The sequence below is a fragment of the Triplophysa rosa genome, linkage group LG22, assembly GCF_024868665.1.
Source record: "Triplophysa rosa linkage group LG22, Trosa_1v2, whole genome shotgun sequence".
In the NCBI taxonomy this organism is placed as follows: Eukaryota; Metazoa; Chordata; class Actinopteri; order Cypriniformes; family Nemacheilidae; genus Triplophysa; species Triplophysa rosa.
The window spans coordinates 8,571,611-8,585,401 of NC_079911.1; the positions used below are offsets into that span (position 1 = coordinate 8,571,611).

The 13,791-nt window shown below is 37.2% G+C and overlaps 1 protein-coding gene across 1 annotated transcript in view; it reads right to left on the reverse strand.

The window, feature by feature from the left end:
• Nucleotides 1–970: 970 nt before the first annotated feature.
• si:ch211-127i16.2 (probable flavin-containing monoamine oxidase A) overlaps nt 971–13,791 on the reverse strand; it is a 31,804-nt gene continuing 18,983 nt past the window's right edge. The window contains exons 10-12 of the mRNA XM_057320260.1: nt 10,454–10,540; nt 6,685–6,785; nt 971–2,404 (exon numbers count right to left, since the gene is read on the reverse strand). Coding sequence (XP_057176243.1) covers nt 2,113–2,404; nt 6,685–6,785; nt 10,454–10,540 — 480 coding nt within the window. The 3' untranslated portion in view covers nt 971–2,112. The remainder of the gene's footprint in view (nt 2,405–6,684; nt 6,786–10,453; nt 10,541–13,791) is intronic.

Sequence of the window (13,791 nt, forward strand, 5' to 3'; positions counted from 1 at the left end):
CTAAACAAATGAAAATATATCAAGCTAAGGAACCCAAGAATTTGGTGAAAAATATAAAAAGCCGTTGTTTATTCATTAAAAACAAGCAACAAGTAACCACACACGGACACTTTGTGGCTAATAAGCCTTCATCTGGGTGTTTATTCTACAAAATAAACAAAAAAAGATTAATTTCACTGATAGCATTATTTATTTGTTTGTTATTTATATACATGTCAACAGACATTGTGAATTATCTTGAAACAACTGTGAAAAATCTAATACTGTGACAGCCTTAGTTAAGTTTTAGTTTAGTTTCTATTTATTTGCGTTAGTGTTAGTGCCTCAATTTGAACTAAAATACTATTATGGCCTGTATTTTAATTGATTTAATTGATATTTTTTAATGATAACAACCCTGCAAGTTGGTTACCAGTGCAGAGGTTGTGGGTTTGATTTCCAGGGAACACACACACTAACTTAGTGATAGTTCACCCAAAAATAAAAATTCTGTCATCATTTGTCAACATATTGTTGCCTTAGTTAAATTTGGGATATTTAAGTTGTTTTAAAAAAACATACCTTACAAAAAACATTACTCGAGACAAAACAATGGCAATGATCTTTTTTAAGATATGTCAGTGTAGTTGTTTTCGATCAAGACATCTTTAACATTAAGTTAGTCTGAGACTAGTCTTAAACCCTGTCTGGGAAACCGTACAAGCATACTGTATGGATTATAAGCAACTAAAAAAAACAACAAGTGCAATTGCATACTTGCTAGTTAAAACATGAAAGATATGTTAACTTAAAATATGTAAGAAAAAATCTTGTCAAGCTCACTATTAATAATTGACTTGTCTGTTGCTGGTTAACTAGTCGACCAGCGTGGCCAACCGCCATTTCATATCCACTCTCTCTTTGTTTTTCTGCCTGCCTAACTCCTCAACGAGAGAGCCATTACACAACCTGAGCAGCATGTTTAAAGAAACCTTGACAAAGTTGAGCATCCGCGAGCATTTTATTCTTCTAAAGCACCGGGACAAATTGAGATGTCCCACAGGCTTGACAAACAGAGAGGCACTTACTGTGCATGACAATAACGTTTACAGCTCACAGTGTGTCTGCTTCAATTCTCTGCTTTGATCTTTCATACTCCTCTTACACACATCACCTAATAATAATACAGCACAGTTTCAAAAGCAGCTTTAAAGATTAAATATAGAAATGTAATGATTCACATTCATCATTCATCTTAGTCACATAAAATCATCGTATAATACTATATTATATAGTAGACATACTGTATAACACTAAATTAATACTAAGGATGACTAAGTCATTATTACGCAACCTCACTATTACGAGGTGGCTAGTGTATGAATTTGTATGATTTTATTGGTATGTTTTAGTACAGTTCGCTTTCATCCTAGTGAGGTTAGGTTTAGGGGAGGGCTTCAGTATTGTTTCTTTCTAATAATCATACGTTTTTGTGTGATTCACATAGTACTGTTTTATACAAATTACCCACGTTGTAAAATAGTTACAATTCCCGTGAGATCAGGTTGGTATGTTTTTTGCTTCAGTGACACAAAAAGAGAATCTTCACATAGCTTTTTTGAATACAATTGTTTATATGACATTTTTGTCAAACTCCTGAAAGGATAGAAAACAACAACAAAAACTATTCCCTATGACTACTAGCGTGCTATTATGAGTCCTCTGAACACAACCGATTAAATCCCGTTTATTGGATGTCAATTACATCTGAAGTCATTGGTCGACAGGTGTCTAGTGCCCAAACCTCACTGATGTCAAACCACATTTGATCTGATAGCTGCACGTTTTCAGTGAATAGCGACTTACATTTCAGTCTGGTTACATAAACAATTTTAATTTTAGCACAAAGCTCATTTAAACTGCATATGACTCTTATGTCTCCTTTATTTTCTATGGTAGAAATAACGTAAGGCTTTGAAACAACATGGATGCAGAGAATTTAATGACAGAATCATTTTTTAAATTGAACTACAATCAATGTTCCCCAACCATCCCGATTTAATGTAAGCTCTAAATTACCACGTCTTCCAGGACACAAATTAGTGGCATTTCCAAAAAAAGAAGCAAATCCCATCAAATCCATTCGAGTCCCAGTTGGGGCCTGGCCAAGAGGTAAGCAGTCACCAGTGTAGCTGCAGTCATAACCACAGCCAGGATGCGGCACGAGGTAGACGACCTGCATTCGGAATTCTTTTTCAGGTCACGGGATATCTGAGAAGCCCGTGCTGCCAATAGCTCTTCCTGAGACAGAGTGGATGGACTGATCTGAGCCAGGACCTCTACGGATGCCCGCTGACCAGACTGAATCGCCCCGCTGAGGTAGCCACACCACTGGGTCGCTGTTTCCGTGCCTGCCCAATGAATCCTAACAACAGAGGTAAGGACAGTTGAAAATGAACTCTTATGCTGCATCTACACCAAACGCGAATTAAGCAATTTGCGTGAGTAAATTACAAACAAAGTCAATGCAAAGACGCAAATAGACGCAAACTCACTGTGGGCGACGCGAAACGGGCGAATGGCCATCGATTGATAAACTTGAACTGGTTACTACTACCTGTATGCACGTCAAAATAAATAATGGCTAACTTAGTTTAGTAAAAACAACGGAGTTAGATGTGATCTTTGCGCTGTCAGTTATGATGTTGACTAAAAATGTCATTTCGAGCTTAAAGGCCTGGGTTGTGACCCAAAAACAAAGCTAAGAGCCATGAAATGTAACCTGTAACAGAAACATAAAGAGTTAAAGAGACAGTTCACCTAAAACTGAAATTCTTTCATCATTTATTCATCCTCATGTCATTCCAAACCTGCATGACCTTCTTTCTTGTACATAACACAAAAGAAGATTTTTTTGAAGAACATTGGTAACCAAACAATACTGGCACCCATTGACTTCCAACACAAAACCACTGAGACTGTTTTCTGAAAATACCTTTTGTGTTTTGAATGACATCAGGGTGAATGTTGACAATGACATGACGACAGAATTTTTATTTTTGGATGAACTATCCCTTTAACCCTTTATCGGGCAAGTTACCATATTTGGTATTCATATTCGATCATACGCCCGTTTCAGGTAAATGACAAAGTGTCCATTTTTAGACATACGCCCGATAAGTATAGTAAGTCATACTTTTACTAATAATGCATTAACATAGGTCAATCGTATTTATGAATGCATTGAATGTTGCCACAGGTTTGTACAACATTATACAGTGATCCAGTGGGAAACTTACACTTATTACAGTTTGTATTATACCTAAATGGCATATATTTGTGCTTATTTTTACTGTGAGCCTTATTGCTGCTAAAATAAGTAGCACCATAAGTACTCAGTGCTATTTTTCACTTCTTATTATTTATTTACAATATTCTTTGTTTTCAATAGATCTGCACTTCACTGTCACGGTTTTGAGTGTGTGTTTGTGTTCCTAAATGTTCCTACATAAAATATTCATAATAAATAAATATTCTATGAAGTTTATATATGTTTTATGCATTTATTTATATTTTATATATGCGTCTTATATTTTTAAATATATAAACGTTTTGGGAAAAAAACGACCATAGACCAGCGAGGAACCATGAATGGTAACTTCATTGACCTTGATTTTCAACATAAAAACGTTATTTTTTCTTTTAAGTCACAAAAGTTCAAAAGTCTTGTGATAACCTCCCATAACACTCCAGGGTTGACATTTTGAATTTCTAAGTATTTCAATGAGTGCCCTATAGCAAAATAAAAAGGGAGGAAAAAAGTGCTTTCCAAAACTTTGTTGTTGACGTCAAAGCTTGTGCGCCTAATGCAACTAAATATTTCATCATGTCATTTTAAAAACCTTTTGTTTACGTTTGTAAATGAACAAATTTTGGAGCTGTATCGGGCGTCGAAGCTGAATTTCAAATTGGGATCCCGAAGCAAAACCAGCAGAGAAGTGCTTCTTTAATCCCAGCAGATGCTTGTTTGTCTAACTTCATGCAGGATTCTTTCTTCTGCATGTATAAAAATTGTATAAACGGTAGACGATCTGTCTGTTTATAATTTACCTACAAGAGCTCCCTGATTGGTTTCCTGCATACAATTTTTTTTTTATTTTTGTAGTTTGGCATTTCGCATCAAATTCTCTATGCATGACCGTGTCCCATCCACCGCACTGTTTACTCTTTATGCATTATGGATGCTTGGACTTGTGCATGAAACCCCTCAGGGATCTCTTTTACCCACAGTGCTCTTCACCTATGCTTTTTTTCTGTGTGAAGACATGAAAGGGTGGATTCTGTTCCACAGTCTATGGCGAGCAAGAGTTGTACTTCTAACTCTTCGTGTGTGGATCAAAAGCAGTCAGGTACATAATCTCTTACAGCCTGGTGCTTTGCTAAAACTCGAACCGGCCTCTCTCGAGACTTCTCAAGCAAGACGCTTCCTTAGAACCGTGTGCTAGGGGACCAGACATCATTTCATAATTCATTGCTTTAATTATTTACATCTATTTAAATGTCTCGTAAATATTCAGCGTACGAATAGATAAATGCGTTTAAATGACGACGTGTTCAGTCTAGCATCCGTCCGATTCCAATTGGGTCAAGGACAGATTACAGGCGTCCTTAAGGATACAGCGCCCTGCCCGCACAGGTATCAGACAGAATGAGAAGTCTGTACATGCCTCGACCACGTTTATATGATGAGCTCATTCACTTCTCTATGGGTTTAATTCTATTATGGAAATTTCCCCATCGACTGCATCCGGCTTGCGCTCGCTCTCTTCGTTCTCCTTGGGCGAGCATTAGTTCAGCCCTGTCAATCGCATAACAGGCCAATTTCAAATAGGCTTGAGATGTTTTTCCCCCAAGAGCGTCGTCCTTCTGACATTTAGTCATGCGGTTTGGAAGCGCTTGTGCTTCTGGGTTAAAGGAGCATTTATACACTCACTTTTACCCTGCGCATCGGCAGGTGATGTCAAGCGGGTCGATGGTTGAAGGGACAGATCACCCAAGAAATGACATTTCTGTTGTCATTTACTCACGCTTGTGTCGTTCATACTCTTTGTTCCTAAAACACACAGCAAAAACGTAACTATTTTATGAGGTGGCTAATTTTGGCTAATTCGTTTTCATTCGTACGATCTCATTTTAGTAAGATTTGCTTTCGCACCAGTGACCTTAGGTTTAGGGGCGGGGCTTCAGTATTGCTTTTTTCTAGTAATCGTACGTTTTACGATTCACACGTACAAATTCATAGGAATTAGTGAACTCGTAAAATATTTACGAATTCCTGTGAGATCAGGTTGAAAATTTTAAAGAATCTTGTACGCCAGTGGTTCCCCACCTTTTTTCCTTGGGTCCCCCCACGTACATATGACAATCGGAGCCCCCCCAACCCTCAAATATGTGTGTGTGTATACACACATAATTGCTACTCACACACACACACACATATATATAGATAGTAAATATAAATAAATGAAATGAAATAATTTAATAATAAATTAAATTAAATGGTTAAATATGAGTAATATAAAAGATTTTAATGACATTTTTACTTGAATACTCAAATAAATGTTCAGGTTATTTTTCAGGTTTCAGTCTATTTTCAGGTTATTGTATAAACATACAGAGTATACTGAACGTTATGAAAGAACTGTTAAACATTAACATTGCTGTACTTGCATAAAGAGATGTAGGCTACTGTCAATTACTGCGCATTTTTACAAGGTGTCTTTTCATTTTGCTTGGTTTCATGCTGTCGTTTACCACATTTTCACCACAGAACACACATTCTTGCGAGCCTTGTCTTGTCCTTCAATAAAACCTAAATTTACGTAGGTTTTGTCATAGCGTCTAAACTTTTTCCTTTATTTCTGACGAAGAATCACCGCATTTATGTTTCTCTGCTATTTTTCCTTTTGATTTTTATGTTAACACGAACGTTGACGCCTGACAGAGGATGTTTCTCATGTGAGTCTCATAGCGAGAACAGCCAATGACAGTGCTTCCGGCTACCACGAAGCCCCGTGTGAATGTCTGCCGATGGAGCCGGAAAAATTGAAATAATTATTTTATACAAGATATAACTATTTTTGGCTGCATTGTCTTGGCATTGTAAGCACATGATTTTTTTAAAACATACAAAAATATTTTTATTTAAAATGATTAGTGGAACATTTTATGCAGCTTTATTTAACCTCAAAGCATGTCAGCTCCCGCGCCCCTCATGTGAACTCTGGCGCCCCCCTAAGGGGGTCGCGGACCCCAGGCTGGGAACCACTGTTCTACGCGACCTGTTTCCAAAAATGACGCTTTATAATGACCAGTATGTCAAGTTCCAAAATAACATCAAATAAATTACCAACACATTTATTGACCTGCAGTTAAATGAAAAAAGGGTTGCGTGAAGATTCTTACAAATTCTAAACTGAAATAATAACAGCGTTCGAGTTTGGAAAGACAAAAGAGTATTCGTGGTTCTGGATGTCTCTTTAATCTAACAAACAGCTCATCGGGAGAGATTATCACCTAAATTGGTTTCAGAAAGAAGAAACATTGAGAGTTTCATTTGTGGTGAACTGTCCCTTTAAGAAGAGCAGATGTAAAATGGAGCACATAGGATTTAAAACAGGCTTTGGTAAACATTTTTAAGAGTACCTGCCGAAGGGCTTTCGAAGACTGGGGTGGTAATACGTTAGCATCCCGGGGGCCATCACATTCACAGGACATCCTCCACTGTATTCCTCCTTGGCCCAGTCCTGAACACATCACAATGCACAAAAACAAGCATTAACATTTTGCATCGGTCAGTGTCAGTGTAACTTCCAATTTCTGGCTAATAAATAAGCTGAAAAACATTTGCTAATTGGGACTGTGATGTAGCCTGTGCTTTATTTTCCTGAAGAGGTGAATTTAATATGCAGGTGCCTTTTGTGTTGACACTGACAAAACTTTTGGATGTCTGGCAAACAACATTTGGCAGACAGTCGGATTGTTTGTCTTAAATGAACCAAACAACATCAAGTGGGTTTTTATTTATGTAGCTTCACATCGTCCTAAACGTCCTGCTTATTGACTGTCTCACTTTTTTAAGGTCACTTCTGAAGTTTGTGAGAATTCTGTGTGGTTCCCACTAGTTGTTGCCTATATTCATAATTAGATTATGTATGAAGTACATAAAAGATGTTATTAAAGACATTAATGTATGGTAATTTATCTCATATGGAGTAATTTATCTCATTATTTATTTATAATCTATACAAGGTTTTTTGTTTGCTTTGGTATTGCAAGCAGCAGTGCATTATTTAGCATGCTGACATCATGCTGTTCCTTACAAGAAGTATACTGCATGTTCATTTAATTAAGCATACTAAAGTAAAGTTCAAGTATATTTTAAATATGCTGTAATTTACAGTATTTAAATATACCATAATATACGGTAAGTTACTGTACTATAAGTATACTAACAACAATGTTCTAGTAGTCATTTGTAAGTGTACTATTTCTCAATACTACACTATGTGGTATTGAGTAAACTTTGAGTACACAAATAGTATACAACTACGTCTTTTATTTATACCGCGATTCTACTAGAAGTGAACTTAGATGTGTACTGATAGTATACTAGTTCAATACTTGTAGCTCATTAAATGCATTTTATTACTTTTTGAAAGTACACTTTGAAGTACACTCTCAGTAAGTAGGTTTTTATAATACTGCAAGTACAGTATACGTGTAAGTAGAGATGCACCGATATATCGGCCAATAATCAGTATTGGTCAATAAAAGCAATTTATCAAGCTATCTGCTATCGGCTGATAGTTTAAAAACAGCCGACGATCAGGTCCAATATATATTGTCAATCAAAAGAGGACCGAAAAATGCAATGAATTTGTGCTCTGCATATAGAAAATGTTAAGAAACATCACCAGTTTGATGTTCAATATTAATAGTCGATATATGAATCAATAACATTCAGAAAGTTAAGAAATATCTTTAATCTTTAGAATTGGTATCGGCAGACACGTGCTCATTTTTATTTAAAGAAGTAATACGTTTCTTTTAAAGGAACTGCTTTAGTGGTTAGACAAGCTGCATCTATAAGAATATACAAATGTTGGTTAGGTGAAATATTTCCACTGTTTATTAAATAATGTGTACATACTCTGAATTACATAATGGAGGCTAAACAGTTAATAACATGCTGCTGTACACCGTACGCACTCAATGCCATCTGGAGTGTTCAATCCAAGATGTTGCAGTATGCAGAGGCCACGCTCACGTCGAAGGAAAAATTGAACACATCTGCTTTGTTGCTGGGCTTTGCACACCTCGCCCTTGAGCATGGCACGTGAGACGTTTACCCGCTCTGTGGGTAATTCTGCAGATAAAAAGATTGCACGCTTCCTTTCACTGCTGCTGATCACCTCAAAAGAAGACTTGCCATCAGCAGAAACACAGAACATTCTCTCTCTCTCCATCTTCAGTCCGATAACTGCCCGAGGCTATTCACCCTTTTCACTTAGTGCTAAAGCGATCCGCCACCCTTTTCACACCACGGCAAAAAATGTTACAACACTGTCAGTGTCAAAGGCAAACCAATCTGCCCGTTTGTCAATCTCAATTACGCCTTGTGCACATCTTTTTCCCTCCTCGGGGGGAATAAATTCACATTTCCTTTGTGAAATGGTGCATTAAGATGCCAGGAGTCTGGTTCTCGGTTTCAGCTGAAGAGGAAAAGTGTCGAGAGATTTCCATTTCAGTTAGCGCCCTTGGTGACAGTCACCCTTTGACTCGTCGGAGCTGTGTGGCTTTGAGGGAAGTGTGGTATAGGTGATGAACTCTGGGGATTCTTAATAGGTTTCCTGCGACTGGACAATGTGTTTTCCTTTCACATGCTGACTCATTCAGCTGTGATTTATGCTTCAAGTGGGATTTCTTTGAAGCAGCTGAGAGCTTTGACATTTGGATCTATTGAAGATGGTGAAATGTTGTCATTTGTAAGTGTGGTTGTAATTACACACAATATATTAGAGTTGAAATTGAGTTAATAGTGTATGAGGTGATTGAATTGCTTTAGGGTTGTCAAGTACAACACCAGTGCCACTACACCGATATCATACTAGTCAAGGTACATATTTACTCTATAGCCTGGTTTAAGGCCGTTTAAAAGGGTCCTTTACCCAAACATGAAAATCTGTCAACATGTACTCACCCTCTTTTCATTTCAAACCTGTATGACTTTCTTCTGCAGAACACAAAAGGAGATATTTTGAAGAATGTTGGTAAGCAAAACTCATTGGTCCCCATTCACTTCTATTGTATGGACACAAAACCAATGCAAGTCAATGGGGACCAACAGTTTTTGGTTACCAATATTCTTTAAAATATCTGCTTTTTCTGCAGAAGAAGGTCATACAGGTTTGACATGACAAATGGGTGAGTAAATGATGATAGAATTTTCATTTTTGGGTGAACAATCCCTTTAAGGCTCAAGTCTCAGACTAAAAAGCATGCTGTTTAAGCTGTTCTAAAGGTGAGACTTAGGTGGATCTATTGACAGAAATGCAATATAATATACACGACTATGTCTTTAGAGGTGTATAAAGACCTTACATAATGAAGCGTTATGTTTTTATTACTTTAGAATGAGCTATCTTTATCTACTTGCACCGCGGGTCCCCTTACATGGATTTCTCCATGTTGTTTCTACAGTAGCCCTAAAAGGACAAACTTCTCTACAGAGTGCGTTTCGTAAATACGTTATCTCCTGCGGCAAAGAAGCAAAAACATGACGACATCTTAGTCCTGTGTCAGCCTTAAGAAGGAGGGGTGGAGTGAGTCGTTGGTTGCAATTCGCAACCTCACCGCTAGATGCCACTAAATCTACACACAGGACCTATAACTGAAGACAACTTTCACTGATATATATTAAAAGTTTTATCCAAGGCATGTTCATATACACTGCTTAAATGTCCTTATTTCACTATTTAATGTTTAAAATAATTTAAGTAACTATTTATTGAAGCAGGATATTTTTCTTATGAAGAAAGACGAAATATTTTAAAAAGCAAAAGTCAGACTTCAGATTAGTCAGACAAACCTCCACAGACCCAAAAGTGTCCTAAAAGTTATCCATGAAAAAAGTATTAGTCCCAAAACACAAAATAGCACAAAATATTTTTAGCAGATGTCCCTGAACACCGCTCACATCAAAACTAAAAGCGCTAGAAAAGATATTTTTAAGTTTGAGTTACCATGCACTGACAGCCGTTACGACCTGAACTAACACCTTCCCACCTCAACAGTTTTGACCACCACTGGTGTCACTGTATACTGTGCACTTCTGCATCTCAAACTTCTACGTGATGATGATGACTGTACATTCTATGACTCAATGCACCTTTTGGCTGAATTCACTTCATACCTTCTCCTGGTAGTGAATGTAGGTGGACGCCTCAGGGCCGAGATACTTCACCAGACTGGAAATGACAGCAGCTCTTCTCTCCTTCATCTGAAATAAGCAAAGACATGTTTGTTTATAAGCTGTCGGTTAAAATAGAATGAGGAAAACTTTACAATAAGGTTGTATTTTTTAACATTAATAAATGCGTTATTTAACATGAACAGTATAGTTTTTTTAGCTTTTATTACATTTATTTCATTCAAAACCTGCCTAAAGCCGGGTCTCCACCCAAAGTTGTGAATTTAGCTTATGCGCAAAATTGGAATATCGCAACATTTGCGAATAAGCACAGTTTCCATCCAACTAGTCAACCGTAACTTCCTAGTAAACTGGCACTAAATATCAGTAAGAATAGTAAGAGAAGATAATTTTCATAATAATTACTTGCGCAAGCAGACGAAATGCAATAAATGCGGTGCTTTTGTGGATGCCTGCTGTTTGGGAGATGCAAGGGGCCATTCAGAACGTGTTTTTCCATTCTTTTTCTATGTAAACACCCGTTTGAAGGACGTGCATGACCGTACGCTTGCATCTCGCGCTTTCTGCAGCGCCTCTCACATGAGCGCCACGTTTTTAAGCCACCGTGTCAAGTTAAAATAATTTCAACTTTATCATGCAGAGCTGCTCATCAATGTCAGTTCCAAAGCAGTGGACCAATCAGAAGAATTTGGAGGCGGGGCAAGCTTCTGTTTACAGTAGCAAGTTGGCATGACATGGCAACATGGCGGAGACGTCTCGAGACCCTCGCGCTATACGCTTCGCTTTTAAAAAAAACATTCCTGAGCGCTGCGTCTCGCGTTTTTAGATGCAAAGACGCGTTCTGTGTGAATGGCCCCTTACTCAGGCATTTAAGAATGAGCATAACAACATTTCAGATGCTGTGTAACCAGATCAGTATTCTGGTTAGTCAGGTTACGCCGTCTCATAGTGCATTTACATGACTTTTTGGAGGAATTTATTCCGCAAATGCGTTTCCATCTCCCATTATTCACATTAACTCTTACGCAAAAAAACAAACACCTAAAGCGAGCGTAAAAATCTTTTTGCGAATTAACGTTTTTTATGTAGAAATTTGGCATTTCCATCACTTGTTTCTGATGTGAAAATTCTAAATGCACATAAAACCAGGGTGATGGAAACCCGGCTTATGACTCTTTCTTCTGTGCAACCCAGAAGAAGATATTTTGAGATATGTGTCCTATGTGTGTAGTTTGTGTCCATACAATTGATGTCAATGGGGGTCAATTTTGTTTGGTTACCTAAATTTTTCCAAATACCTTCTTTTGTGTTCGGCAGAAGAAAATGGGTCATACAGGTATGGGGTGACACGAGGGTGAGTAAATGATCGTTTTTGGATGAACTAATTCATTTGATAAGTTAACATCATAAATGAATTGACAGCTCTACTGTAGATCATTCCCATCACACCCTTCAATCACCATTAAAATATAACTGTGCTTCCCAGAAAAGGTCTATGACCAGAGAGCAATCGAACTAGGGTTCGGAGTCGGACCAGGCAATCGAACTAAATGTGAAACCACCCTTAATTACACATTTGTATAAAGATCCAGACCTAATGACTATTGCTCTGTGTTTTAGAAGACAAAACCAAACTGGCCATGTCTATTGATTCGTCCTAAAATGCACCATAAACAAACGCTCTTTTTAAAATGCATAAATGCAATAAACCAGCCTTTCTCAAAGATGAGCTGCTTTGGGGCTCATGGATTTTAGCTTTAGAAAGGCTTTTTCTTCCTCAGACACAGGATGTGTGGGCATCTTTGATTGAGCGATGGGTGACAAATAAATCAATATTTTGTCACATTAACAGTCGGTGGAAGAGCCTTTGAAGGCTCGAAGCGGCAAGTGTTTGTTTTCAGAGATAAAGCATTCAGTTAAACGCTACCACTTTAACGCTTGACATTTTAGTAAATATGAAATACTTAGTTTGCTTATTGGAAAGGGTTCTTTCTCAAGTAAATGCATTTATTATTGCACTAATACAAACACACAGAGTATTAGTTAAAAAACAACTTGTTTTTTAAGATGGTCAGGCTGGTTTATGCCAAAGTTTGGTTAGATTCATGCCGTAGGTTACAAAGTCCCCTCCACTGACGACCATTTACAAATGAATATATTTATTTATTATAGTTATCAATAGTATCATCATTTTATTATAGTAGATGTTTTTCCAGTCACAGATTCTTTTAGAGAGCTCATGGTAAGTGTCAAACCTACTTTTTTTTATTTTTCCATGTCTGCCTCCTTTTGATGTCAAGATAATTGTTAGTGAAAGTCATGGGACTGTGTATATTATTGTGTTGCCGTCAGCCAATCAGATCTGCCGATTTCATTATTATATTTTTCGTGCTGCACCAATGTGATTAGTCACATAACATTTACTGCTCAAGGTTTTTGGCTCAAAAAAATTCTGTGGTTTCATTTGCAAAGATGTCAGATTTAAAACCGTGTACTTGTGCCAGCTGACCAATTGTTGTTCACCCTTACAAAAAAGAGGTTCACTTGTAAATAGTATGCTTCTTTTAAACGTGACAAAACAAGTATACTTTCAATACTTCTCAGAAATATACTTAAAGTGACAGTTAAGTACACTTGACTTAAACTGCGTGTATAAAGTACTGTATACTTGGCTTACTTGTACTCAAACTTTTGATCAAGATATACTTTAAATGGATATTTCACAGGCAAAATGAAGTTTCCCCATGTTTTACTCACCCTCAAGGCATCCTGACTGAATATAACTTTCTTCTTGAAGAATAATGCAGTCGGAGTTATAATACCACGTATCATTTTACTTCCAAGCGGTAGAATGGGAGTGAATGGGCGTCGACTTTTTGAAGCTCCAAAAAGTGCATCCATCGATCAAAGAACTGCTCGACCCGGCTCCGTGGTCTTAACAAAGGTCTTCTGAAGCGAATCGATGCGTTTTGCCTGTGAAATATCCCTTTAAAGTATAATTAAGTATTCAAAACTTGGCTTGTACTTTAGTTAATTACTCATTTGATCGAGTAGGTTACGAAATACTTTTTCACCTAGTGTTACATACTTTTTTATAAACGTACATGTTCAAGTTTATAGAGTAACTATATAATATATAATAGTAAAGTTTAAGTATAATGTTAGGTTCGCTTACTAAAAACTTGTATACTTGCAGTGTAAAAACTAATAGTTGACTGAGTGTATTAAATGATCAGTACACATACAGTTCACTTGTAGTATAGTTGCAGTACAAACAAAAAACCTTAGTCGTAAACTAGTTGTACTCAACAGTTACACTT